The sequence below is a fragment of the Ahaetulla prasina genome, chromosome 2 (genome assembly GCF_028640845.1).
Source record: "Ahaetulla prasina isolate Xishuangbanna chromosome 2, ASM2864084v1, whole genome shotgun sequence".
Classification (NCBI taxonomy): Eukaryota; Metazoa; Chordata; class Lepidosauria; order Squamata; family Colubridae; genus Ahaetulla; species Ahaetulla prasina.
This window is the reverse complement of record NC_080540.1, coordinates 85,075,425-85,098,948: the sequence shown is the minus strand read 5'-3', so window position 1 is coordinate 85,098,948 and position 23,524 is coordinate 85,075,425. Positions and strand designations below refer to the sequence as shown.

Genomic DNA, 23,524 nt, shown 5'->3' with positions numbered 1-23,524 from the left:
GACTTTGCCCAGTGCTTTCGTAGCCAGACTCTTCTATTAGACGTACTGAACACACCAAAATGCAGTAGCTTCAGAAGCAGAAGTTCTCCTTTTTCCATGCAGCAGCTTCAAATGAGTATTTCGTCTGAAGTCCTGATAAAACTCACGATCTTTTCCCAGCTTTATACAGCCCTATAACTCTGTACTTTGTGGGGGTTTTTTAGGTTTCCATAGTTTGCTTTAAACATTCCAATTTAAGTTTCTGTATCCTGGAAGAAATAGAGATTGACAGGAATCAATAGTGTAGATATTTTACAAAATCTGAAAACTTCAGGTATTTTGTGTTACATAGGAGAAAGAGTTTTGTTATAATTCCTGTAGATAAATTATAAATTGATATAAAAAAAACCCATATATTTGAGTTTGTCAAACAGAATCAAGAAGATTTAATTTAAGTTCTATGCATGCTCATAAAAACAATGCTAACTTCCAAGGTGGGTAAAATGAGGACCCAGATTGTTGGGGGCAATATGCTGACTCTGTAAACTCCTTAGAGAAGGCTGTAAAGCACTGTGAAGCGGTATATAAGCCTAAGTGCTATTGCTATAAGAACTAAGAACAGCAATTTAAGTAAACTAAAATTAAAAATGCAATGAGCTTTGTGGAGTAGTCACAGGAAAGTAATTATTTAGTGGTGGCCATCTCTGTGGAGTATGATGCTGGTTTGAACTGGGCTGTAAGTGGAAATTTGAAAAAGAACCATTTCTGGATTGACTCCATTCCTTCCTTCCGTACCCTTCCTTTTACCCATAGGGTTTTCAAAATAGCTAACAAGAAATAAGAAAATATAACATAAAAGTATTAGTATACCATTTTTTAAAAAAAATTACATGACTAATACTTAAAAATGTAACCAACCAAAGGTAAAATGGCCAGGATGATTGAAAGATCATTGATTTCTTTGGCAAAGGGTTAGGGTTAGAAGTGGGTGTCCATGAGATTAGTCAAATCCATCAGCATTTTAACCCTTCTAATCGGTGTAACTGATTAGTTAACACTAATTAGTTTTAACTCTTCTAATCGGGATAACCTAACCAGTGCATGAAAATATACAGAATCTTTCCTCCTTCAGGCCACCAACTCCATCGAATCGAATACCAAATATATAATATGCTTCTTTCATTGATACATTTCAGATGTTTTTGAAATGGATCCTTGCTTGCCAGAGTGGATGTGACCATCCTTCTCAGGAAAGAAGCTTAATACAGTCCAATGTTGATATCAAGTTCATTCCAGATTGTCAACTAAGGCAGCGGTCCGCAATCTGATGGTACCCACCAAGAACTGGTTTCATGGAAGATAATTTTTCCAGTTTTGCTCACTTGCTCGCCCGCTGCTCATTTCCAGCTTTGCAGCCCGGTTCCTAACATGGTGGCCCAGTTGGTGGGAAAACCCTGAATTAAGAGATCTGCAAGGAAAGGCTAGTTCAGAATCTTTACTCTTCTACCATTCAACTACTGTAACCAGCCATGAGAGTGAGCAACCTACTGGATAGCGCTTTGTGCCATTGGGCCAGTCTGTCCTCATCTTTTAGACTTAGCCAGCTGTTGTAAGAGATTTGATACAGCGGATGCTGTTGTGAGAGAATATGACCCAAAATATAAGCATAAAAAAACACACACATGCAACACACACTCAGTGTTCTTAATTGGTGATTTCTAGCAAAGTCTCATTTTATTTGAAGTAAAAGCAAGGTTTATTTAAAAAAAAATAGACAGGATTGGAAAGCCCTGTTTCTGTCTAAGCTACATCTTGAAGAGAAATAAAAATGAGAGGGGAAAAATAACCTTTGTCTCTTAAACACAGAGACTCACTTAATTAACTATGGGATAGGTAAAAGATGGACATAGGGACAGTGTGAAAAAATCTTTCCCTCATACCCCAAAGGTGCTTTTTCAGACGGCAACTGGATTTTCTGGTTTTCTTTTTCAGCTCTTGGATGAGAAACAAAATGTCTTTGAAGAAAAACCAGAAAGTCCAGTTGCCTCTTGAAAAAGCACCTTTGGGACAACCATGACCTGGATGACTGAGAATCTCCATAGACTTCCCCTGACATGCAAAAATACAAATACAGTCTTTAATAGCTATGGCACAGAATAACCCAGTAGAGATTAGTTCATATATCTTCCATCAGGCAGGAAGTGAAAAGTCCTTTTATTTGCATGTACCTATGAAAAATTTAAAAGTTCATTTAACAAAGTTTTTATAATAACATCTTGGGTTATTAATTCTTTATGCCTTTGTGAAATAATGCTGTCAAGTAGTTCAACCCTGTGACATTTGATTCGAATAGTATGGTACTATAGTACAGTACTATATAATCACATTAAGATTTTGAATGTGAGTTATTTAATTATTTACTAGCTTTGATCTTTGACTTTACATTTGTAAAAATCAGCTCCCAAATTATCCTGCAATTGATGAACCATACAGAGTCTGCAATTAGCTAGATAACTTTAAAAATTACAATAATAACAGTAATATAATATATTATAATAATATCCTAACCTCTCTCTTTTAGGAAATAATAGCATAGCAATGACAACTGAAATATGTCAATGAGGCATATAATAATAATAATAATAGAATTTTATTGGCCAAGTGTGATTGGACACACAAGGAATTTGTCTTGGTGCATATGCTCTCAGTGTACATAAAAGAAAAGATGCGTTCATCAAGGTACAACATTTACAACACAATTGATGATCAATATATCAATGTAAATCATAAGGATTGCCAGCAACAAGTTATAGTCATACAGTCATAAGTGGAAAGAGATTGGTGATGGGAACTATGAAACGATTAATAGTAGTGCAGATTCAGTAAATAGTCTGACAGTGTTGAGTGAATTATTTGTTTAGCAGAGTGATGGCCTTCGGGAAAAAACTGTTCTTGTGTCTAGTTGTTCTGGTGTGCAGTGCTCTATAGCGTCGTTTTGAGGGTAGGAGTTGAAACAGTTTATGTCCAGGATGCGAGGGATCTGCAAATATTTTCACGGCCCTCTTCTTGATTCGTGCAGTATACAGGTCCTCAATGGAAGGCAAGTTGGTAGCAATTATTTTTTCTGCAGTTCTAATTATCCTCTGAAGTCTGTGTTTTTCTTGTTGGGTTGCAGAACCGAACCAGACAGTTATAGAGGTGCAAATGACAGACTCAATAATTCCTCTGTAGAATTGGATCAGCAGCTCCTTGGGCAGTTTGAGCTTACTGAGTTGGCGCAGAAAGAACATTCTTTGTTGTCCTTTTTAATGATGTTTTGATGTTAGCTGTCCATTTGAGATCTTGCGATATGATAGAACCCAGAAATTTGAAGGTTTCTACTGTTGATACTGTGTTGTCAAGTATTGTGAGAGGTGGAAGTATGGAAGGGTTTTCCTAAAGTCTACCACTATTTCTACGGTTTTGAGTGTGTTCAGTTCCAGATTGTTTTGGTTGCACCACAAGGCTAATCGTTCAACCTCTCGTCTATATGCGGATTCGTCATTGTCTCGAATGAGACCAATCACTGTTGTGTCATCTGCGAACTTCAGTAGCTTAACAGATGGATCATTGGAGATGCAGTCATTGGTATACAGAGAGAAGAGAAGTGGGGAGAGCACTCAGCCTTGGGGGGCCCCTGTGCTAATTGAACAGGTATTTGATGTGATCTTGCTTAGCTTCACCTGCTGCTTCCTGTTTGTTAGGAAGCTTGTGATCCACTTACAAGCCTGTTCTGGTACCTGTAGCTGGTTTAGCTTAGTTAGGAGAATGTCTGGAATGATGGTATTGAATGCTGAACTAAAGTCTACAAAAAGGACCCTTGCATAGGTCTTTGGAGACTCAAGATGTTGTAGGATGTAGTGCAGAGCCATATTAACAGCATCATCTGTTGATCTGTTTGCTCGGTATGCAAATTGCAAGGGGTCTAACAGCGGATCCGTGATGGTTTTCAGGTAGGAAAGCACTAGCCTTTCAAAGGTTTTCATGACTACAGATGTTAGAGCAACTGGTCTGTAGTCATTCAGTTCCTTGATGGTGGGCTTCTTCGGCACTGGGATGATGGTAGAGCGTTTGAAGCAAGAAGGAACATAACACATCTCTAGTGATTTATTGAAAATATGGGTGAAGATGGGGGCCAATTGGTCAGCACAGACTTTTAAGCAAGAAGGAGTTATCTTGTCTGGGCCTGGAGCTTTTCCTGGCTTTTGTCTGTGAAATAGGTCCTGCACTTCCTTTTCTGTGATCACTAGGGGTTGTGAACCCAATGAAATGGGGTCAGTTGTAGGAGGCTTGGCTGTTGTTGGTGTGTCTGAGATGGGGGTTGTGGAGATAGGTGGCTGTAGTTTCCTTTCAAACCTGCAGTAAAACTCATTCAGGTCATCTGCCAGTTGTTGATTACCTTCAGCCTGGGAAGGAGGTTTGCCATAGCCGGTGATATTTTTAAGAGTTTTCCACATGTTTGCTGGTTCATTTGCTGAAAATTGATTCTTTAGCTTTTCAGAGTAGCTTCTTTTTGCTGCTCTTATCTCCCTTGTTAGTGCATTTCTGGCCTGATTGTACAGCATTTTATCACCTTTTCTGTAGGCTTCCTCTTTGGAATGTCGTAGCTGCTTAAGTTTAGGTGTAAACCAAGGTTTGTTGTTACTGTGTATTCGCAAGTTCCTTGTAGGTACACATAGGTCTTCACAGAAGCTGACATATGATGTTACAGTATCTGTGAGTTCATCCAGGTCTGCAGAGGTATCTTTAAAATATTCCAATCAGTGCAGTCAAAACATGCCTGTAGCTTTAATTCTGATTCCTCCGTCCAGGTTTTCACTGATTTAATTATTGGTTTTATGGCTTTAAGTCTTTGCCTGTAAGCAGGTACAAGGTGAATCATGCAATGATCAGAGTGTCCTACAGCTGCACGTGGTAAAGACCGATAGGCATCTTTTAGTGTTGTGTAGCAGTGGTCTAGAGTATTCTTGCCTCTGGTGGGACAATTGACATGCTGAAAGTATTTTGGTAGTTCTTTCCTTAAGTTTGCCTTGTTTAGATCTCCCAAAACAATAGCCAGTGAATCAGGGTGTTTGGCTTCAGCCTCCATGATTTGGTCAGCTAGAGTTCGTAATGCCTTGTTTACACAGGCTTGTGGTGGGACATAAACAGCAATTAGAAGAAATGAGGAAAATATTTGCAGTTGCAACAATACTACATAACCCTTTTCACTGTGGATTCCATTTTATTGAAGTAATGCAAAAAGTAATCTAATTTCACTGTGCTAGTCCAACACAAAATATATTAAAAGGGTAAAAATGCATTCCCTTTGGAAGTGAAAAATGCTAGTCAGGTTACAATGTTACAATGTGTTACAATGTTAATATAATTCAACTGTAATATATGTATTTAATTGAAAACTATATTTAGAATGGGAGTAACTTTTCCTTCATTCCTAAATCTGTAGAGCTTAGCCACGTTGTTGTGCTTGAATGAATCTATTTCCTAATTTGTTCCTTGAACTACACAACTATGTTTTGTGTCAAATACCTTGTATTCTTTATGAACTTCATTCATACTTCATTGTAACACAGCATCCTTACATATTAATTGTTGACCAGAAATATATTACAGGGCATGTCTGTAGAAGGAGAAGCTTAACTTATGATGTAGATATCATTACAGACCATTTTTTGTAAAACGTATTCAAAGAAAGATACATTGTACAGTATTATAACTATTTAAATATGATTTTGCTCCTGATTAAAAGGCAACAAGAGAACCTTAATAGGTATAGAAGTGATGCCCAACCTTATGTTGAATGAAGAGCAGCCTGTATTTTATTTATTTATTTATTTTTAGAAAATGGGAGTATTCAGAAATTGTGGCAATTAAAGGGAGATTTGTGAGAGAAGGGGTCAGGCATTTTATTCAAAAAAGATTTATTAGAAGTATAGCAGTATTTTTTTGAATCTTAGTTTTCTGTTAGGAGAGAAGAATAAACTGCTATTGAAATCTTTTTTTGCTGTATTTCAAATCTTTATGGGACATCTTTTTTTGCTGTTCTTCAGTATACTCTAAAATGAGTTCAGACTAAATGACATCTTCTATAATGTTGAAAGACTAATCAGAACATTTAAAATGTTCTAGCCCAGTGATGGCTAACCTTTTTGGCACCGAGTGCCCAAAGTGCACGCATGCACACCCATAATGAAATACATGTGCGACCCCCTCTCCCCCACGCATGCGTGCGCGATACCCTGTGTGCAGTCTGCTCCCCGTGCTTGCGTGTGCATTTCCTGCGTGCGCCTCACCCCCCATGCATGCATGGCAGAGACCCGAAAACCAGCTGGCTGGCGGGAGGCACGCATGCATCCACGGTGGAGCTGAGCTGGGGCAACAGCTCGCGTGCCCACAGAGAGGGCTGTGCATGCCACCTGTGGCACACATGCCATAGAGTGATGGTGACTAGAACTAGTCAATCTAGTTCTAGTCAATCAGGTTTCGCTATAAATCTTTTTCATTTCCATTGGCCTTTTGTTTTTCAGGAAAAGTTTATCTTTGCCTGTGGTAGTGTCAGGCACACCAATGACTGATACTGTTGAGAAAACCAAATGATTGATATTGATATTCATATTCATATTCATATTCATAAATATGTATGTATGCAGTGGTGGGATTCAGCCAGTTCGCACCAATTCGGGAGAACAGGTTGTTAACTTTCTGAGCAGTTTGGCAAACTGGTTGTTGGAAGAAATCATTAGCGCAGAGAACCAGTTGTTAAATTACTTGAATCCCACCACTGTATGTATGTATGTGTAGAGAGAGTGAGAGTGGAGAGTTTTCTTAACTAGAGCTCTGTTCAGTATTTGCTCTCACTCAGAAATAAGGAAAAGAAATTACTATAGTCAATTCCCACTGGTGCAACTCACATTCTCTGAATGTGTTCTGTCACTGATAGATAAATTTGTCAAATATGTTATGGAAGGTAATTCTGGGGATTGCAAAATGTGTCTTCCCACCAATGGAATTCCTCATATGAATGAGAGCCTTCCATAGATGGAAGGGAAGTTTCTATTCAGAAACAAGAGAATTTGTGTCTCTAAAGTAGATTATACATCTACTTTAGTTAAGTGGATGAAACAGTTTACCTAAATCCAGTGAGGGGGTACAGACAATTTAAAATATCAGTGATAAATTCAGTTTTCTGTATAGTAAGCCCTTGTTATGAAATGTATTGCCACTAAGGCAAGCCTCCTCTTTATAACAGACTATGAATAGGCTAAAACCATATTTATTTATTCAAATGCGTTTTTTTTATTTCTTGTTTTTATTTATCTTTCTATGATTGCTTTTGTGTTAGAGATGTGTAGGGATGGTTGGCCTATGAGAGTTGTAATAAATACATATATACTTTGAATTTTACCCTGAGTTTCTAAATGAGAATTTTATGCAAGCAAGATGCAAGTTCTAATCTTAATGGTACTGTCAGAGGTCAGCTGTGTTACTCTTTGGCATCTACATAATATACATCTGTATAATATGCTGCAAAAATACAATACATAAATAGATTCCATGCCACTCAGTCAGTTCTTTCTCAGATTATCTATACTAGGCATCTTTTCTTTCCCTTTATGGAGATACAGGGGAACCAGTGTTTCATTTACTGGAAATGTTGAAGCTCCTGGTTCATAATTTCATGGATTTTTAGCTGGTAATGACAACTTGAAAATGTTTTTTGACAGTATTCAAGTCAGTAACAAACAACAGAGTAGTGATTTTTTAAAGAATATAAATGTAAAACACATGCCTAATTGATTTAATGTAACATGCTGTTATGTTATGTTTATGATTTAAAGTAAATTTATGTTATGATTTAAATTTATTTAAAATTGATTTTAATTTATTTATGATTTAAAGTAAATTTATGTTATGTTTATGATTTAAAGTAACATGCAAATCTAGACAGCATACTAAAAAGCAGAGACATCACCCTGCCAACAAAAGTGCGTATAGTCAAGGCTATGGTTTTCCCAGTTGGCTGTGAAGGTTGGACCATAAGAAAGGCTGAGCGCCAAAGAATCGAGGCCTTTGAACTCTGCTGCTGGAGAAGACTCCTGCTAGTCCCTTGGACTGCAAGGCAAACAAACAAGTCAATTCTAGAGGAGTTCAACCCTGACTGCTCCTTAGAAGGCCAGATCCTGAAAATGAAAATGAAATACTTCGGCCACCTAATGAGAAAGAAGGACTCACTGGAGAAGAGCCTAATGCTGGGAAAGATTGAGGGCAAAAGAAGAAGGGGATGACAGAGAACGAGATGGCTGGATGGAGTCACTGAAGCAGTAGGCATGAGTTTAAATAGACTCCAGAGGATGGTAGAGGACAGGAAGGCCTGGAGGAACGTTGTCCTTGGAGTCGCGATAGGTCGAACACGACTTCACAACTAACAACAACATGCTGTAAATATAGTAGAATATAGGCAGGCATGTTTATCAGTATTTCAAGGAATATTTATTTATTTATTCAAGTTTATTAGCATAAACCACTCCATGAAGCTTTGTTCATTATGCTTAATAAATATTAGTTATGTTTAATTTCCAGGATTAGATTAGTCATATAGACCACTAAATTCTTTCTTTTCTTTAGGTCCCAAAGCAGTGGAAGCCTACAGCCAAAAATTTCAAGTGCTAACCACTTCAGGGAAATTGTTATTTTCTGCAGATGATAATGAAGTGGTCGTTGGAGCAGAAAGACTGAAAGTTTTAGGTAAACAATTTTCATCTAAGCTTCTCTTATTATCAGCATATTGACTACTTTAAAATAGTTTATATATAAGATCTCTTTTACAGTCATTATGAAAAAATGTTCTCTCATGGCTTCGGTAAAAATTGATCAAATGTTTTTTTGTGAATTCAGCTTTCTTTATTAAAGACTTTTAGGATAAGGAATTTGGGAAATCAATCAGGGTGACCATCATCTTGGTCACGGCATATATTACAAAGCAGTGTTATGAAAGACAAACGTCTTTGCTTCTCATCCTTTCACAAACAGATGTGGGCAAGTAAGCCACGCCATTCCATCTAAACCCATTTCTAAATGGTTTTTATGTGTTAAAGCTTAAAAATGAAATGGCATTCGGTCCTCAGTAATGAAAGTAGCAATGCTGCACATTCTGCATTAAAGCCATTTGGTTTTGTCAGCATTTATATCACTTCAGAAGCCTGCAATTTATATCATCCACAGTACACAGCTAAGACTATTTAAATCACTTAAAATAATTTGGCTGTACTGCTAGACCTTGGGGCAAAATGGTAGTTAAAAACAGCTTGTAGGCTGTTTTATTATTATTTAGAGTCTTATGTTAAGTCCATTTCTGTTTGTGATCCCCAAACCATAATACTTTTTTACTTAGGCAGTAGAAATTAATATCAGCAGTTGCGAATAGAATAGAATAGAATAGAATAGAATAGAATAGAATAGAATAGAATAGAATAGAATAGAATAGAATAGAATTTTTTATTGGATAAGTGTGATTGGACATACAAGGAATTTGTCTTGGTGCTTATGCTCTCAGTGTACATAAAAGAAAATATACGTTCACCAAGAATCATAAGGTACAGCACCTAGTGATAGTCATAGGGTACAAATAAGCAATCAGGAAACAATCAATATCAATATACAGTATAAGGATACAAGCAACAAAGTTCCAGTCATATAGTCATAAGTGGAAGGAGATGGGTGATAGGAATGATGAGAAGATTAATAGTAGTGCAGGTACTACACTTTATTTTAGGTAATAAAATAGAAATAAAATAGAATTTTGTTTTATATAAGCAAATGTCTGGTTATGAAATGGAATTTCCATTGTTTTTCTTTTTATCTATGTCTCTCTGCACACCCTTAAAACTCACTCTGGAGAATTGGAAGCCTTCTGGAGGATATTTAAGAATATGAAGTCAACTATAGAATTCCACTTCCATTCAATTCCACTTCTACTTCCCACTCACAAAATAATATTTTCAGTTTCTTCCCCTAATGTTTATGATGCAGGTATTAGCAATCACGTTTTTATGCTTTCAAATACCTTTCACAAAGCAGGTATTCAACTATGCATAATTTTGAAACTTCCAGAATCTCTGGTGAAATAATGCAAATTGACATCAACAGATACTAGTTTATTCTACTTTTGATAAAAGATTTTAACAATATTTGCATCAACTGGTTTCAGTCATGTCCTATAAAGCAATAATCAGCTCCAAAAGGGGAAATATTATTTTCAGTATCTTTTCTGAGAGTTTTGTATAGATGTATATTTATTATTAAAAAGATTTATATTTTATGAATTTCAAAAAAGCCAATAAATCAGATTTTTAAAAACTTATTTGTATAGTTTTGGTGATGTGGTGCTTATGTTTGCAGCAAAATGTCCTCAGCTTTTCTTTTTCTCTCTTAAAAGAGACATCAAAGGAAAATGAGACAATGACATCAAAGCTGAATGTATAACAGCTTTAAATGACCTCCTTGATATGTGTTACACTTATTTCTTTTGTTGATTGTAATCTAATTAGTTTAGGGTAGAGCATGTCTACTAATAAATTATTTCAGTATTGGCAAAGTCCAGGTTCCTCTACTATCTCTTTTCTGTGTGAACAATCTTCAGATACTCTTGTTATTCCCGCAAATGACCTTGTTACAAAAAAGGAAGAAAGAAAGAAATACAACATTATAATCTGGCAGGAAAGTTGTTTTGGAGAGGTTAGAGCAGCAACGATTGGGTACATATTCTGTTTTTAATCTGGCTAATGATAATTATTTCCTTTTCTTTGTACTTGTTCAAAGCTTGATCTGAAATTTACTCTTAAAAGCAGTTCAGAGGGCCTTCAAGTAATAAAATAAGGTTGTCTCTCTCTCTCTCTCGCTCGCTTTTTTTTTTTTATTGGAATGCTTCACATCTTTTCCAGAATTAAAACCAAGCAAGGAGCGAAAAACAATATTTAAAACATCTGAAAGTTAGAACTTCTTTTTTTTAAAAAGAAGGCATTAACATGTATTTTGCTTTGCAAACTACCAGCCATGATGAGCATAGAAAATATTACAGTCTGTCCTTTTCATGAAGAAGAGAAGTTTGAGAGAAACATTTAAAGAGTAATTTACTTTTATTGGCATACATTAAGACACTGGTCAGGTTTAAATTGTTGTACCTATGTTATGTGAAGACCAGCGGTGAAATCCACTTACCTTGGCTACCAGTTCGGGCGTACTCCCACACAGGAGCACACACACACTATGTGCATTGCACCTCCTCTGCACATGTGCAGAATCTTCTGTGCATGCACAGATGGTTAAAAAACAGAATGTAATGACATCCTGGTGGGTGGGCGGAGCCTCCCACCGCCGGTGCTACCATTTTAGTGAGCCGGATAGAACCGGGGAGAGTTCACCACTGGTGAAAACCCAACACGGGGGGATAAAATTCTAACGCTGGGAAAGGTGGAAGGAAAGAAAAGAAGAAGATGACCAGAAAGTTGGATGGATTTAGTTATGGTAGGAATGTGTGTATCATTGGAAGAACTGAAGGACCAGGTTAGGGACAGATGTTCATGGACAAAAATCTATACATGGGTAACAGTTGACAATTACTTAATGATACACAATCATCATTAAAGCATTTGTACATACATGCATATTGGGACCCTTTTCTTACTATCAACCACTCAACCAATTTTTCAAGACCTCATATAAGAAAGCAGAAATTTCATAAGATCTGCAGTTTTTGAAAAATTCTTCTTTTACTATGTTTAATTTGTAACTAACTTCGATGTGATTCTAGCAGTGTTTAACATAAAGATGAATGTTCTGGTAGGTACTGCAAGGACCAGAATGCTATAAACTAGCTTAATCTTTTTGTTTGTAGTTCCCAAAGTTTTCAATTATTAAATTTGTCATTATCTATTTTTAATTTTAGTGCTTTACCAAAGCATGTATTTTATGACCAAGTTTTCCAAATTGTTTTTTTCCCCAAGAAATTTTTTATTTTTTGTAAAATATAAAAGAAATCATTTTGAACAGGATATCAGTCAGGTACATCATTAAACAAATTTCAAATTTCCACCCCTCATTGCATTAAATCCAATATATTATTTTATTATTTATTTATTTTATTTTATTCAATTTTTATACCGCCCTTCTCCCGAAGGACTCAGGGCGGTGTACAGCCAAGTAAAAAATCACAGTATAAACATTAAAAGAAATTAAAACAAACATATTATAAAGTGGCCGAATTTAAAACAATTTAAAAAATATTAAGATATAAATAACCCCAATAAAATTTTAGGCCAGTCCCGCTTGAATAAATAAGTGCGTTTTCAGCTCACGGCAAAAGGTCCGAAGATCATGCACTTGACGTAAACCAGGGGGAAGCTCATTCCAGAGCGTGGGAGCTCCCACAGAGAAAGCCCTACCCCTGGGGGCCGCCAGCCGACATTGTTTGGCGGACGGCACCCTGAGAAGACCCTCTCTGTGTGAGCGTACGGGTCAGTGGGAGGCGAAAGGTAACAGCAGGTGGTCCCGTAAGTACCCGGGTCCTAAGCCATGGAGCGCTTTAAAGGTGGTAACCAATATCTTGAAGCGCACCCGGAAAACAACAGGTAACCAGTGCAGACTGCGCAGGAGTGGTGTTACATGGGAGCAACGAGTTGTTCCCACTATTACCCGCGCAGCTGCATTCTGGGCTAACTGCAGCCTCCGGGTGCACTTCAAGGGTAGCCCCATGTAGAGAGCATTGCAATAATCCAAGCGGGAGGTGACGAGGGCATGAGTGACCGTGCATAAGGCATCCCGGTCAAGGAAGGGGCGCAACTGGTGCACCAAGCGTACTTGGTGGAAGGCCCTCTTGCGGACGGCCACCAAATGATCGTCAAACGACAGCCGCCCATCCAAGAGGACACCCAAGTTGCGCACCCTCTCCGTTGGGGCCAATAACTCGCCCCCCACAGCCAGCTGCGGCTGCAGCTGACTGAACCAGGGTGCCAGCATCCACAGCCACTCCGTCTTGGAGGGATTGAGCTTGAGTCTGTTTCTCCCCATCCAGACCCGTACGGCTTCCAGACACCAGGACAGCACTTCGACAGCTTCATTGGGGTGGTCCGGGGTGGAAAAGTACAGCTGCGTATTGTCAGCGTACAGATGATAACTCACCCCAAAACCACTGATGACCTCGCCCAGCGGCTTCATATAGATGTTGAACAGGAGGGGCGATAGAATCGACCCCTGAGGTACCCCACAAGTGAGGCGCCTCGCGGTCGACCTCTGCCCCCCTGTCAACACCGTCTGCGACCGGTCGGAGAGATAGGAGGAGAACCACCGATAAACGGTGCCTCCCACTCCCAATCCATCCAACCGGCGCAGCAGGATACCATGGTCGATGGTATTGAAAGCCGCTGAGAGATCTAATAGGACCAGGGCAGAGGAACACCCCCTGGCCCTGGCCCTCCAGAGGTCATCCACCAACGCGACCAAAGCTGTCTCCGTACTGTGACCGGACCGGAAGCCAGACTGGAACGGGTCTAGATAGACAGCTTCATCCAGGTACTGGGGAAGCTGCCATGCAACCACACTCTCTACAACCTTCGCCAATATATTTCCTTCTCCCTTTTAAAATTATTTTTATTTGCACATATCTATCACCAGATTCTATTCCATCCCCGCATTCTGAAATCAATATTTAAATCAAGTCTAGTCCCCATATTTTAAACCCCTTCTACCCTCCTTTATTAATTTAATCTCATAAAAACAATTGTTATTACATAGCCCAGTACCCAAAAAAAAGCAACAAGAAAAGAAAGAAGAAAGAAAAAAAGAAAACAAATACAAAAAGGAAACAACAACATAAAATTTCTCTTACATACCATTTCAGTTTCAATATCATATTTAACTTAGTTCTCTTAATTCCCCAAAACATCATATGTAATCATTCTATTAATTATCTCTTAAATTCTTAAATTTCACAAGTCTCAACTTATTCTGTATTCCTTTTAAATAAAAAATCAACCATCTAAAAATTAAAAGGGATAAATATTTCTTGTTTCTCAAATAATTTCCCTCATTGTATTCAACTACTCCCTTGTAAATTTTATCACAAATTATTTCAATTCCATTTGAAAAGCGGGGAAAAAAACACACCTTATTTCCTCAACATAGATTCCTTAACACTCATTTCCCACTTTCCCTGTTATTTTCTATAATTCTTTCCTCCATTCCCCAAAACAATATTAATAATTATTCTGTAATTATCACTTGTATTCTTTCTTAAATGACACAATTCTCTGCTTAATTCTTTAATATATTTAAATCTGAGGTCAGCCATCCAAAATCCTTTCTTGAAGCTGTCATGCAATCACACCAACATATCCATCTTCCTAGGAATAGTTCTGAAATCACAAAAACCATTCCCTCTGCCTCTAGAGGTACCCTTGATAAAGTTGCAATTCACAAATAACAAAGTAGCCATTTTATATCTATCATGCTTAAAAACAGTTACACTTCTTCTTGTGTCATTTCTTCCTCTGCCTTTAGGTGTCTTTAATTTATAAAACAGTCTCTATTTTGTTTCTGTGATACTAGACCACGCCTTTTCTTTGTCTCTGCTTGTTGCCCTTTTTCAAAATCTTATCCCAATTTAATAATTTCTTTATGTTTCTTTTAGTCCCATTGACTTTAATGGAACATGTAGTATTCCTTTAGCTCCTTTCTCTTTTTTCTTTTCTTATGTATATCTTAAATAGTATCAAAGCTTCCAAAGATCTCAAAACAATTGTTTAATTGAAAACAAACTTATTTTCCTTTTTTTAATTGGGGCTGTAAACTTCAATTCCAAGCCTCCATTGTCAAAGTTCAGGTATATTTAATTAGAGAAGAACTTATTTTCAAGCTTTCCAAATTGTTGTTGGTAATGCTGGGGCAGCTTCTTTATGAAAATAGATGTCTTCTAAATATTTGTCAGCATTGCATAGAATTTGGACAGTGGACCAAAAGTCAAGACTTTGAAGAGATCTTACGCCATTCTCAAGCCAGACTTCCTTCATTTGTTACACATCCATTAAGTTTATTGAAATATTTAATTAAAATAGAAGTTTTGGTCCAAAATTTTAATTTTCTATATATTCATAAAAAGGTAACAGAAGTTGATTATTTGATCACATACTTTAAAAGGATTTTTAAATTATATTTTATTTTAAATTCTTTAATTTTTACTATAAATTATTTTGTTTCAATGCAAATTTTTTTTTTTTCAATGCAAATTTAGTTGCATTTTAGACATGTTTGGAGATTCAGCCATAGTGGTTTAAATTTTATATCAGTAAATCATTGGTCTCAAGGTAGAGAAACAAATATATATTTAGTAAAGTAATTTAAATTATTGATCTGTCATTTTCTCAAAGAAAGAGAGTTGAATATACAAAATTAAATCTTTTATTGATGGCTGCAGAGAAATTTTTCAGATACATGCCAGAAATGTTTAGGAATATATTGCTTGACTGTTGATGTGTTATCAAATCAGTGTCGACTTATAGCAACCACATAGATCTGCTTCAGGTTGTTTAAGAATATAAATATTGTGCTGGTGTTTTCTGACCCATTGGTTGCAGTGGCAACTCTAAACTATAGAAGAATTTTCAGCATTCTTTGGAGGTATTCCTGAGCAAGTGTGTAAAATGGAATCCAGAGTTATTAGTGGTCAATGAAACATGAACACTTAATTATACTTGTAAATCATTTTGTTGGCGATGTTGTCTTAGGATTTTCCAAAAAAGAAACATTGATTTGTTTCTTCTATTGAGCATATGGAGCAACAACAGTTGTAGCTAAACTATATTTTAATAAGAAAACACTGAAAATTAATTTTGATGTTCATTAATTACTTATTTATTTAATGAAAATTGAATGTTACAACACTTATAAATAAAGGGTAATCATAAAACATTATTCTGTTAATTAGTTCTTTTTATACTACAGATTAGTTTTAAATAAGTCCTCTACATGCCACTTGATCACTCACTAGCAGAGTCAAATTATTATCACTGCATAAAAGCATTTTAATGAAAGATAAAGTAATTTAAATTAGAATGAGACTTTTTTTAAGAAAAGAAACCACAATCAAATTAGCCTATAGAACGATAACAATTGACATGTACCGTATATACTCGAGTATAAGCCGAGTTTTTCAGCACATTTTTTGTGCTGAAAAACGTCCTCTTATACTGGTCTCTGACTTATACTCAGTTTTTTTTTTAAGCCCTCGCTTATACTCGAGTATATACGGCTTATACTCGAGTTTTTTTTTTTTTCACATTTTACGGACGGAAGCCCTGCGGTGCAGTGAGAGGCGGGCGGGGGCCGCCAGCCTTCTCAGCTGAGGAGGAGGTTTCCCCAACGGTGGTGCCTCATTCCACCCTGCATACTCGAGTCCCCAGTTTACCCCAGTTTTTGGGGTAAAATTGGGGACCTCGGCTTATACTCGGATCGGCTTATATTCGAGTATATACGGTAGTCAACACTGATTTCAAACATAATGCTATTGGAACCCTGATGAGAAAAATAAATATGCAAACTGAGAAAGCTTGAAGTATGACTATTGTGATGTTTGTCCAATCTAGCATAATAAATCCCCTAATTGAAGAATTCAGGTGCTGCTTCTTACCAAACATCAACTCACCTTTTCAGTTCTACACTAAGCAAATTTCACTTTGAACAGCTGGACTTTATCTAGAACTAGTGCAGTGAGGCTGTAATTTATTTGTTCCATCAATTATTTTCTGATCCATTGATCCTGAATGATTTGTTTGTTGGTGAAAAGAAAAGCAGGATACTGATATTTTAAAGAACTACACAATATCCAAACTGTTGTGATACAAGTTATGGACAGGCCATTGCCAATATGGTAAGCTTCAGGCCCAACGGGCTACTAAGACACTAGTGTTGTGGTACTGTATTTTTTGCATTATAAGACACACTTTTTCCCCCAAAAAAGTGGTTGGAAATGTCTATGTGTCTTAGGGAGTGAATATTGTCTATCGCTGCCATAGCCTTTTGCTGCTGCCACCACTTGCTGCTGCTGCCTATCACCAATGCCATGCGCTGCTGTTTCCTATTGGCGGTTGTAGCCATTCAGCAGAGAGCGGTGGCAGCGAGAGGCAGCAATAGGCGGTGGCAGCAACAGGCAGTGGCGATAGGTGGTGGCAATCCCCACTGCCTGGAACAGCTGATCAGTGGTATTCTGGGAGGCCAATCCAACTGCCAATAGGCAGCGGCGGCGATAGCAGCCCCCTTAAGGAGTCTTAAAGACTCCAGCATTCCCCGGCAGAGGCAGCAGACACATTTTCTCCAAAAATTTCACTAGGTCTTCTTTAAAAATGTGATCATGTCTTTAGTGACTTCCTCACTGTTCAGGAAAACAAATCAAAGTTATCTTCTATGTTCCCACTACTAATCTACAACCCCGCACTTAACTTGTTAAATATGTTATTAGAAAATAACCAGTGTGTTATTTACATTTCTTCTATCTGCTTCTAGAGAAAGATAAAACTGACCTTGGGGTAGGACCAAACTGTTAATGGAAGACTTGCAGAAGTGATTACAATACAGACTTCTGGGAAAGGAGAAGGCATAAGATGGGCAGCCAAAACATGTAATAAAAATAAAAGGAAAAATATAAAAGGAAAAATAATCCCACTTTGCTTGTGTTTAGTATAAAAAGCAGCAAAGAGAAAGTTGGACAGGCCTTCAAAAATCTACCTTGCTACAATAAAGACCATTTCTGGAATTCCTACTGTTTCTGTTTCTTGACCTTAACTTGAAGGGCTGATACCACCTAAAGCTGTCTATATTTAAAGCGATTGACTCCAGAAAGAAAACAGGAGAGAAAGTAGCTGAGCTAGAAAAAAATGTTGAGATGCAGATGCCAATGAACTTCAGAGCGAAATGGTCAATGTATCTCACTGATAGACTTACAGCTAATTTATAAAAATGTTTCTATTCATGCTTAGTTACACAGAATGAAATTGAATTTAGTCCCATTTCAGTTCTGCCTGCACTGGATCTCCTGCCACTGCTAATTCCAGCTGTGAGGTAAGAAGGAGAGGAATTGTGAATGTCACAATAGGAAGGGCTTTGAGAGCCTCATCTAGAAGACTGGATAAAATAGTTCCTGACTCTGTGTGTGTGTGTGTGTGTCTGTGTGTGTATTTGTTTTCTGAGGTTTTCGCGGGTGTTTGTATGTAGGTCTTTGGTTATTCGGGTTTTCTCCCACGTAAAATTTCGTTGAAACGTCGCCAAGACACTTCCAATTTTACGCGGGAGAAAACCCGAATAACCAAAGACCTACATACAAACACCCACGGAAACCTCAGAAAACAAATATCGCACCTCTACGGAGAGGAAATCCACCATCTGACCAGGACCTATGAAAAACTAGAAGTCTAAAGAGCTTCCATTTTATGTGACCTTGCATTCCTATGAAACTGCTGAAATCAAAATTTAATCCCACATGCTTCAATTGAAATTCTCCTCCAACTCTGCAGCCACCAAACGCATCCTAAAAAGAACAGAATTGGCCCTAATCAGAAAAGAAATTCAAACAAAAAGATTCCTCCTAGATCGAATCAACAAAGATCTCCTCACACTTCACCTCAAACTCAGCAACAAGATCCACCCCGCACTTTGGGACAAATCCAAACAACTCGCCGTCTGGAGAGCCGAAACACAGACCACCCTCAAGACAGACACACACACCAACAAACTCCAAAGACTACAAGAACGCCAGAAACGCCCCCCTCACAGCCACACATGAAACAAACAGTGCATAACATCTCAGATAGGATCCTCACCAAGGCCGAAACCGATGTCCTTTCCAAAGGATTCAATTTTGCAGTCGCTCCCAAACACATCCCCACTGAAACCATTATATGCGGAGTTGAAACCAGCCTGACCAAAATCAACCCCGCTAACAGAATCAGACTTAAAATCACCAACATCCTCTGCACCAGCAAACCACCCAAAAGCAGCTTACCCAAAGAGGAACAGACAGCACTACGTAACCTGAAAGAAGACACCAGCATAATAATCCTACCAGCAGACAAGGGCAACGCCACGGTGGTTATGAACACATCTGACTACCAAACCAAATTAACCAACCTACTCCAAGACTCCACATACAAACCCCTAAACACAGACCCCACCACCTACCTAGAAAAAACCACTAGATCCAAAGTAAAAGCCTCCACCATCAGCGAAGAAATCCAGCAAAGAATCATTCCCAGAGAGAAATCATCCAGATGCCCTAAGCTCTATGGTCTCCCCAAGATACACAAAGAAGGAATCCCACTTAGACCCATAGTCAGCTCCATAGGCTCACCTCTACAAAACCTAGCCAAATTTCTCATCAAACAACTACAGCCCTATGCAGAATCCATCACCTCACACGTAAAAAACTCATTCCAGTTCATAGAGCATGAAGAAACAAAACTTACAGGCCAGCGATCTACTCGTGAGCTTCGATGTCATATCCCTCTTCACCCAAGTGCCAATCAAAGAAGCCTTAACAGCCATCCAAAACAAATATAACACCCCCAAGCACATCCTAGATCTGACCAATCACTGCTTATCCAACACATACTTCATCTATAATGGACAAAAATACAAAGAAACAGAAGGAGCACCCATGGGATCATCCCTCTCACCTGTCATTGCAAACCTCTACATGGAACACTTTGAAACCCAAACTCTGGCTCAGATACGTAGATGACACCTTCATAATCTGGCCACACAGAAAGAAAAACTGGACAACTTCATCATACACCTCAACAGCCTACACCCCAAAATACAATACACCATGGAAACAGAAGCTAACAACAAACTTCCCTTCCTGGATGTCTTAGTCTACAGGAAATCCAATGGCTCCCTAGGACACACCATCTACCAGAAGAAAACACACACAAACCGCTATCTGCATGCACTCTCACATCACCACCCAACACAGATCAACTCCATAGCCAAGACACTCATCTCCAGAACAAAATGCTTAGCTGACGAACAACACCTAAAAACCGAACTACACACTCTCACTAACGTACTAACATCCAATGGATTCCAAAGAAATAAGATTACCAAGCTAATCCAAAAAGAACCCCCCACTAAAATCCAAGACAGAGAACAAGAAAACGGCACAGCCCTCCTCCCATATGTAAAAGGCACCACAGACAAAATCAGCAAGATCCTCCACAAACACAACATCAAGACAGCATTCTGCACAAACCGAAAAATATCCACCATCCTAAGAAACCCCAAAGACAAAATTGAGTTAGAAAATCAAGGAGTATATGAAATCCCATGCACCGCCTGCCCCACCACATACATCAGACAAACCAACAGAAGAATAAGTGCATGCATTGAAGAACACAAGAACTAAGTCAAAAAAGAGGAACCAACTTCTTCCCTGGTCCAACACCTTAAAGTCACAGGACATGATATTGACTTTAAAAAGACCAGAACTATCGCCAAAACTGAACACTTTAACAACAGAATAATCAGAGAAGCCATTGAGATAGAAAAACGCCCACACAGCATGAACAAACGAGATGATACCTCCGGCCTACCAGCCATTTGGAAACCTGCCCTTATTGACAAACGAGTCCCTAACACGAGGAATGACACCAGACCTACACTCACGAGGTCCACACAGGATGTCACCACCGCACATCCACCCAGAAAGCAGACCCAAACCCACACTGATCATGAAGCACGACTAAGGACCAGAAGCCAGACCGCAGCTGCAACATTAGCCATTTCAAACCCCTCCAATCCATACATGCAGCAGACTGACACCCACTATGAAGATGTAGCATGATCACGAAGCCAAACAACAGCAATGCAGTTCACCAGCTCAAATCCCCCTGCAACACAACTAAATTGAGCACAACCAAGCCCCCACCCAAACAGGACACACCCCCAGCCAATCAGAGCACAACCCCCCCCCAGCCAATCAGAGCACAGCCAAGCTCCCACCCAATCAGTTCAAACCCCCACTAGCAGTTAAAAGGAAGAAACAGCTGCGATCACACATTGCTCCAGAAGCACGAAGCTGAAGCCTGAAGATGACGAATGAGACTTCGTCGAAACGTCGCCAAGACACTTCCAATTTTACGCGGGAGAAAACCCGAATAACCAAAGACCTACATACAAACACCCGCGAAAACGGTGAGGAAAAAATAGAGAATTCCGTCCCATTATTGATTTCTTCATTCTACTTTAATAATAGTCAATAAAAGGTGTTCTCTGGGTAATACGTACAATAAATAATTTCATAGTAGAACAGATAAAAATGAACTCCAAGGTCATCAATGAAATTCTTATTAGATTCATGACAGAGAAGAAATTGAAAGAAACTAATTCTTTCAATTCACAATGAATTAATACTTTTGCTGTTATCAGTTGTAATGAATGCTACTGGTTTTAGTTTAGATATATTAATGGCATGCTATGATTTATTAGTTCTCATATAAAGCAGGACTTTCAGGGGAGAATGATCCCAAATGCTGCTTTTTAGGTGGAATAATATCTAGAGAAGGCATCTATCATCTTCATAAAGGCATTTGGCTTTCTTCAAAGTATCCCGGTTCCTCCTAGTTGGGTCATACCTGCATGGTGTCCTGGGTGGAAACACCATCAGGATTGTAAGGACTATTCTAGGCATTTGACAGATTAAATAACTTAGATTCACCTGGAGCCAGCCATATAAGTCCTATGTAATTGCCTGAAGCACAGTGTAGGAATCCTTGGAACTGTCAGTTTGGTCATCTCCTATTCCAAGCACAGTTTTTTGTGTTTCTCATTATGTGTTGTGACCTAGGCCCAAATAGTTATTTCCAGGCACAATCAGCCCTAAACAAATGTAGTTTATTAGAACCGCATAGAATTACTTCATTCTCAGCTTAGTCCAAATTAATTCCAAAACTAATCCTTCAGAAAAAGTCCTTCGGCCTTATCACAAACAATTGTTTTCTTTGGCACCCTGCCAAAGGCTTTTCTTGGCAAAGCCCCATGAAGTTCAGAAACAAGAGACACCAGCTATAAATCAATGTAGCAACATTGCTTTCCTACAAAGAGCCCAAGAGCCATTGCTGCTCTTTTAAGCCTTATGGGAGGGGCCAATCATCTCCTGACCTTATTCCTGAGTCATCCTTTTGCTTGAGCTGCTCTTGCCTTCTGGCAGCTCTTCTCATGCGTGCATTAGGAACAGGCTCCTCCTGTTCCTCTGCCTCACTGTTGGCTGCCTCTGGAGGCTCCAGAGTCCATGCATCGCTCCCAGATGGCCCTGGTCCCATCTCTGCCTCCGTCGCAAAGCCCTCATCCAGGCCTTCCCCAGAGTCCAGGACTGGCCTACGGTCCTCCCCATCCTCCTCACTGTCCGACTCTGCTGCTAGCTCCACCAGCTGCTGGTGAACCACACTATTATGCTCATATAATACCACTGCTCTGTGAGCTACAATTCATATTTGTATTCTAGCTGTGATTCAAGATACTGGTTATACCTATGAAGCTCTACTTGTAGGACCACAATCCCTCCCACATACACACACACACACACATTATTTCTGCTCAGCCCACCAGATTTGCAAAGAAACATACTCTGGATTCTCTTTATCAAATAGCATAATCTTGCTGAAGCCAGGAGTCAACATCTGTTTCTCCCTCTGGAGAATTGAATGGCTCTCACTTTCCCAAGGTTTTGGAGATCCTGCTGGTCCCCAAGGCATTTAAGCCAGAAAGTTAGATAAACTCTGCTATTAACGTTGTTGTTTTGCAATTTGGAGTTTGTTTTAACCTTGAGCCTCATGGGTTTTATGGTGCAGTTGTTTTAATTTGTGTACATCACCCAGAGCCACTGTTGTGAGATGGGCAGCCATATAATCATTTAAATTAAATTAAACTAAATTAGCTGACCAATATATAAAGTGAAATTGGTTATTCTGAAATTAATTGAGCAGTACTCAATATAGTAAAATAAAATTAAAATACACTTGTGGATAATTCTGATTTATTTTATAATTCAAATTTTATTTACATCCTAACTTTCTGTCCAGATGAAGGTAGAGATTAGGCAACTCAAGGCAGATTTCAACCAAAAAAAAATGAGTAGTGGACATAAAGACCAGTAAACAGATTTTTGGAAATGCCAACCAGCTAGTAAAAGAAATGAGATCTTAACACTGCTGGCACTGTAGTCTTCCTTAAGTTTCCTTCTCCATACTCCATTTGCTTAGATCGTTTACCAAAAAATGTTTATTAGGCTTCTGTGTTTTGATTATTCATTCTACTATTGTAGTAAGGAAATTGTCAAGGAAATTAAGTACATGACATTCAATAGCAAGGATTGGTAAATCCAGGTGTCATCAGCATGCTGATGGTACCTGTCTCTGGAATTCATATTGATTATTTCCAACAGTTTCATGCAGAAAGTGAAGCTGATGAA

At 38.5% G+C, this 23,524-nt stretch overlaps 1 protein-coding gene across 3 annotated transcripts in view; it reads left to right on the top strand.

Annotated features, from left to right (window-relative positions):
• The window catches only part of SGCD (sarcoglycan delta), a 520,002-nt gene that overhangs the window by 412,845 nt on the left and 83,633 nt on the right, over window positions 1-23,524 (top strand). For 2 of the 3 annotated variants that reach the window (XM_058165781.1, XM_058165780.1), the window contains one exon: window positions 8,644-8,763. In XM_058165781.1, coding sequence (XP_058021764.1) covers window positions 8,644-8,763 — 120 coding nt within the window. Of the gene's footprint in view, window positions 1-8,643; window positions 8,764-9,915; window positions 10,883-23,524 lie in introns of those variants that run through there. The other variant, XM_058165782.1, reaches the window with a different exon arrangement.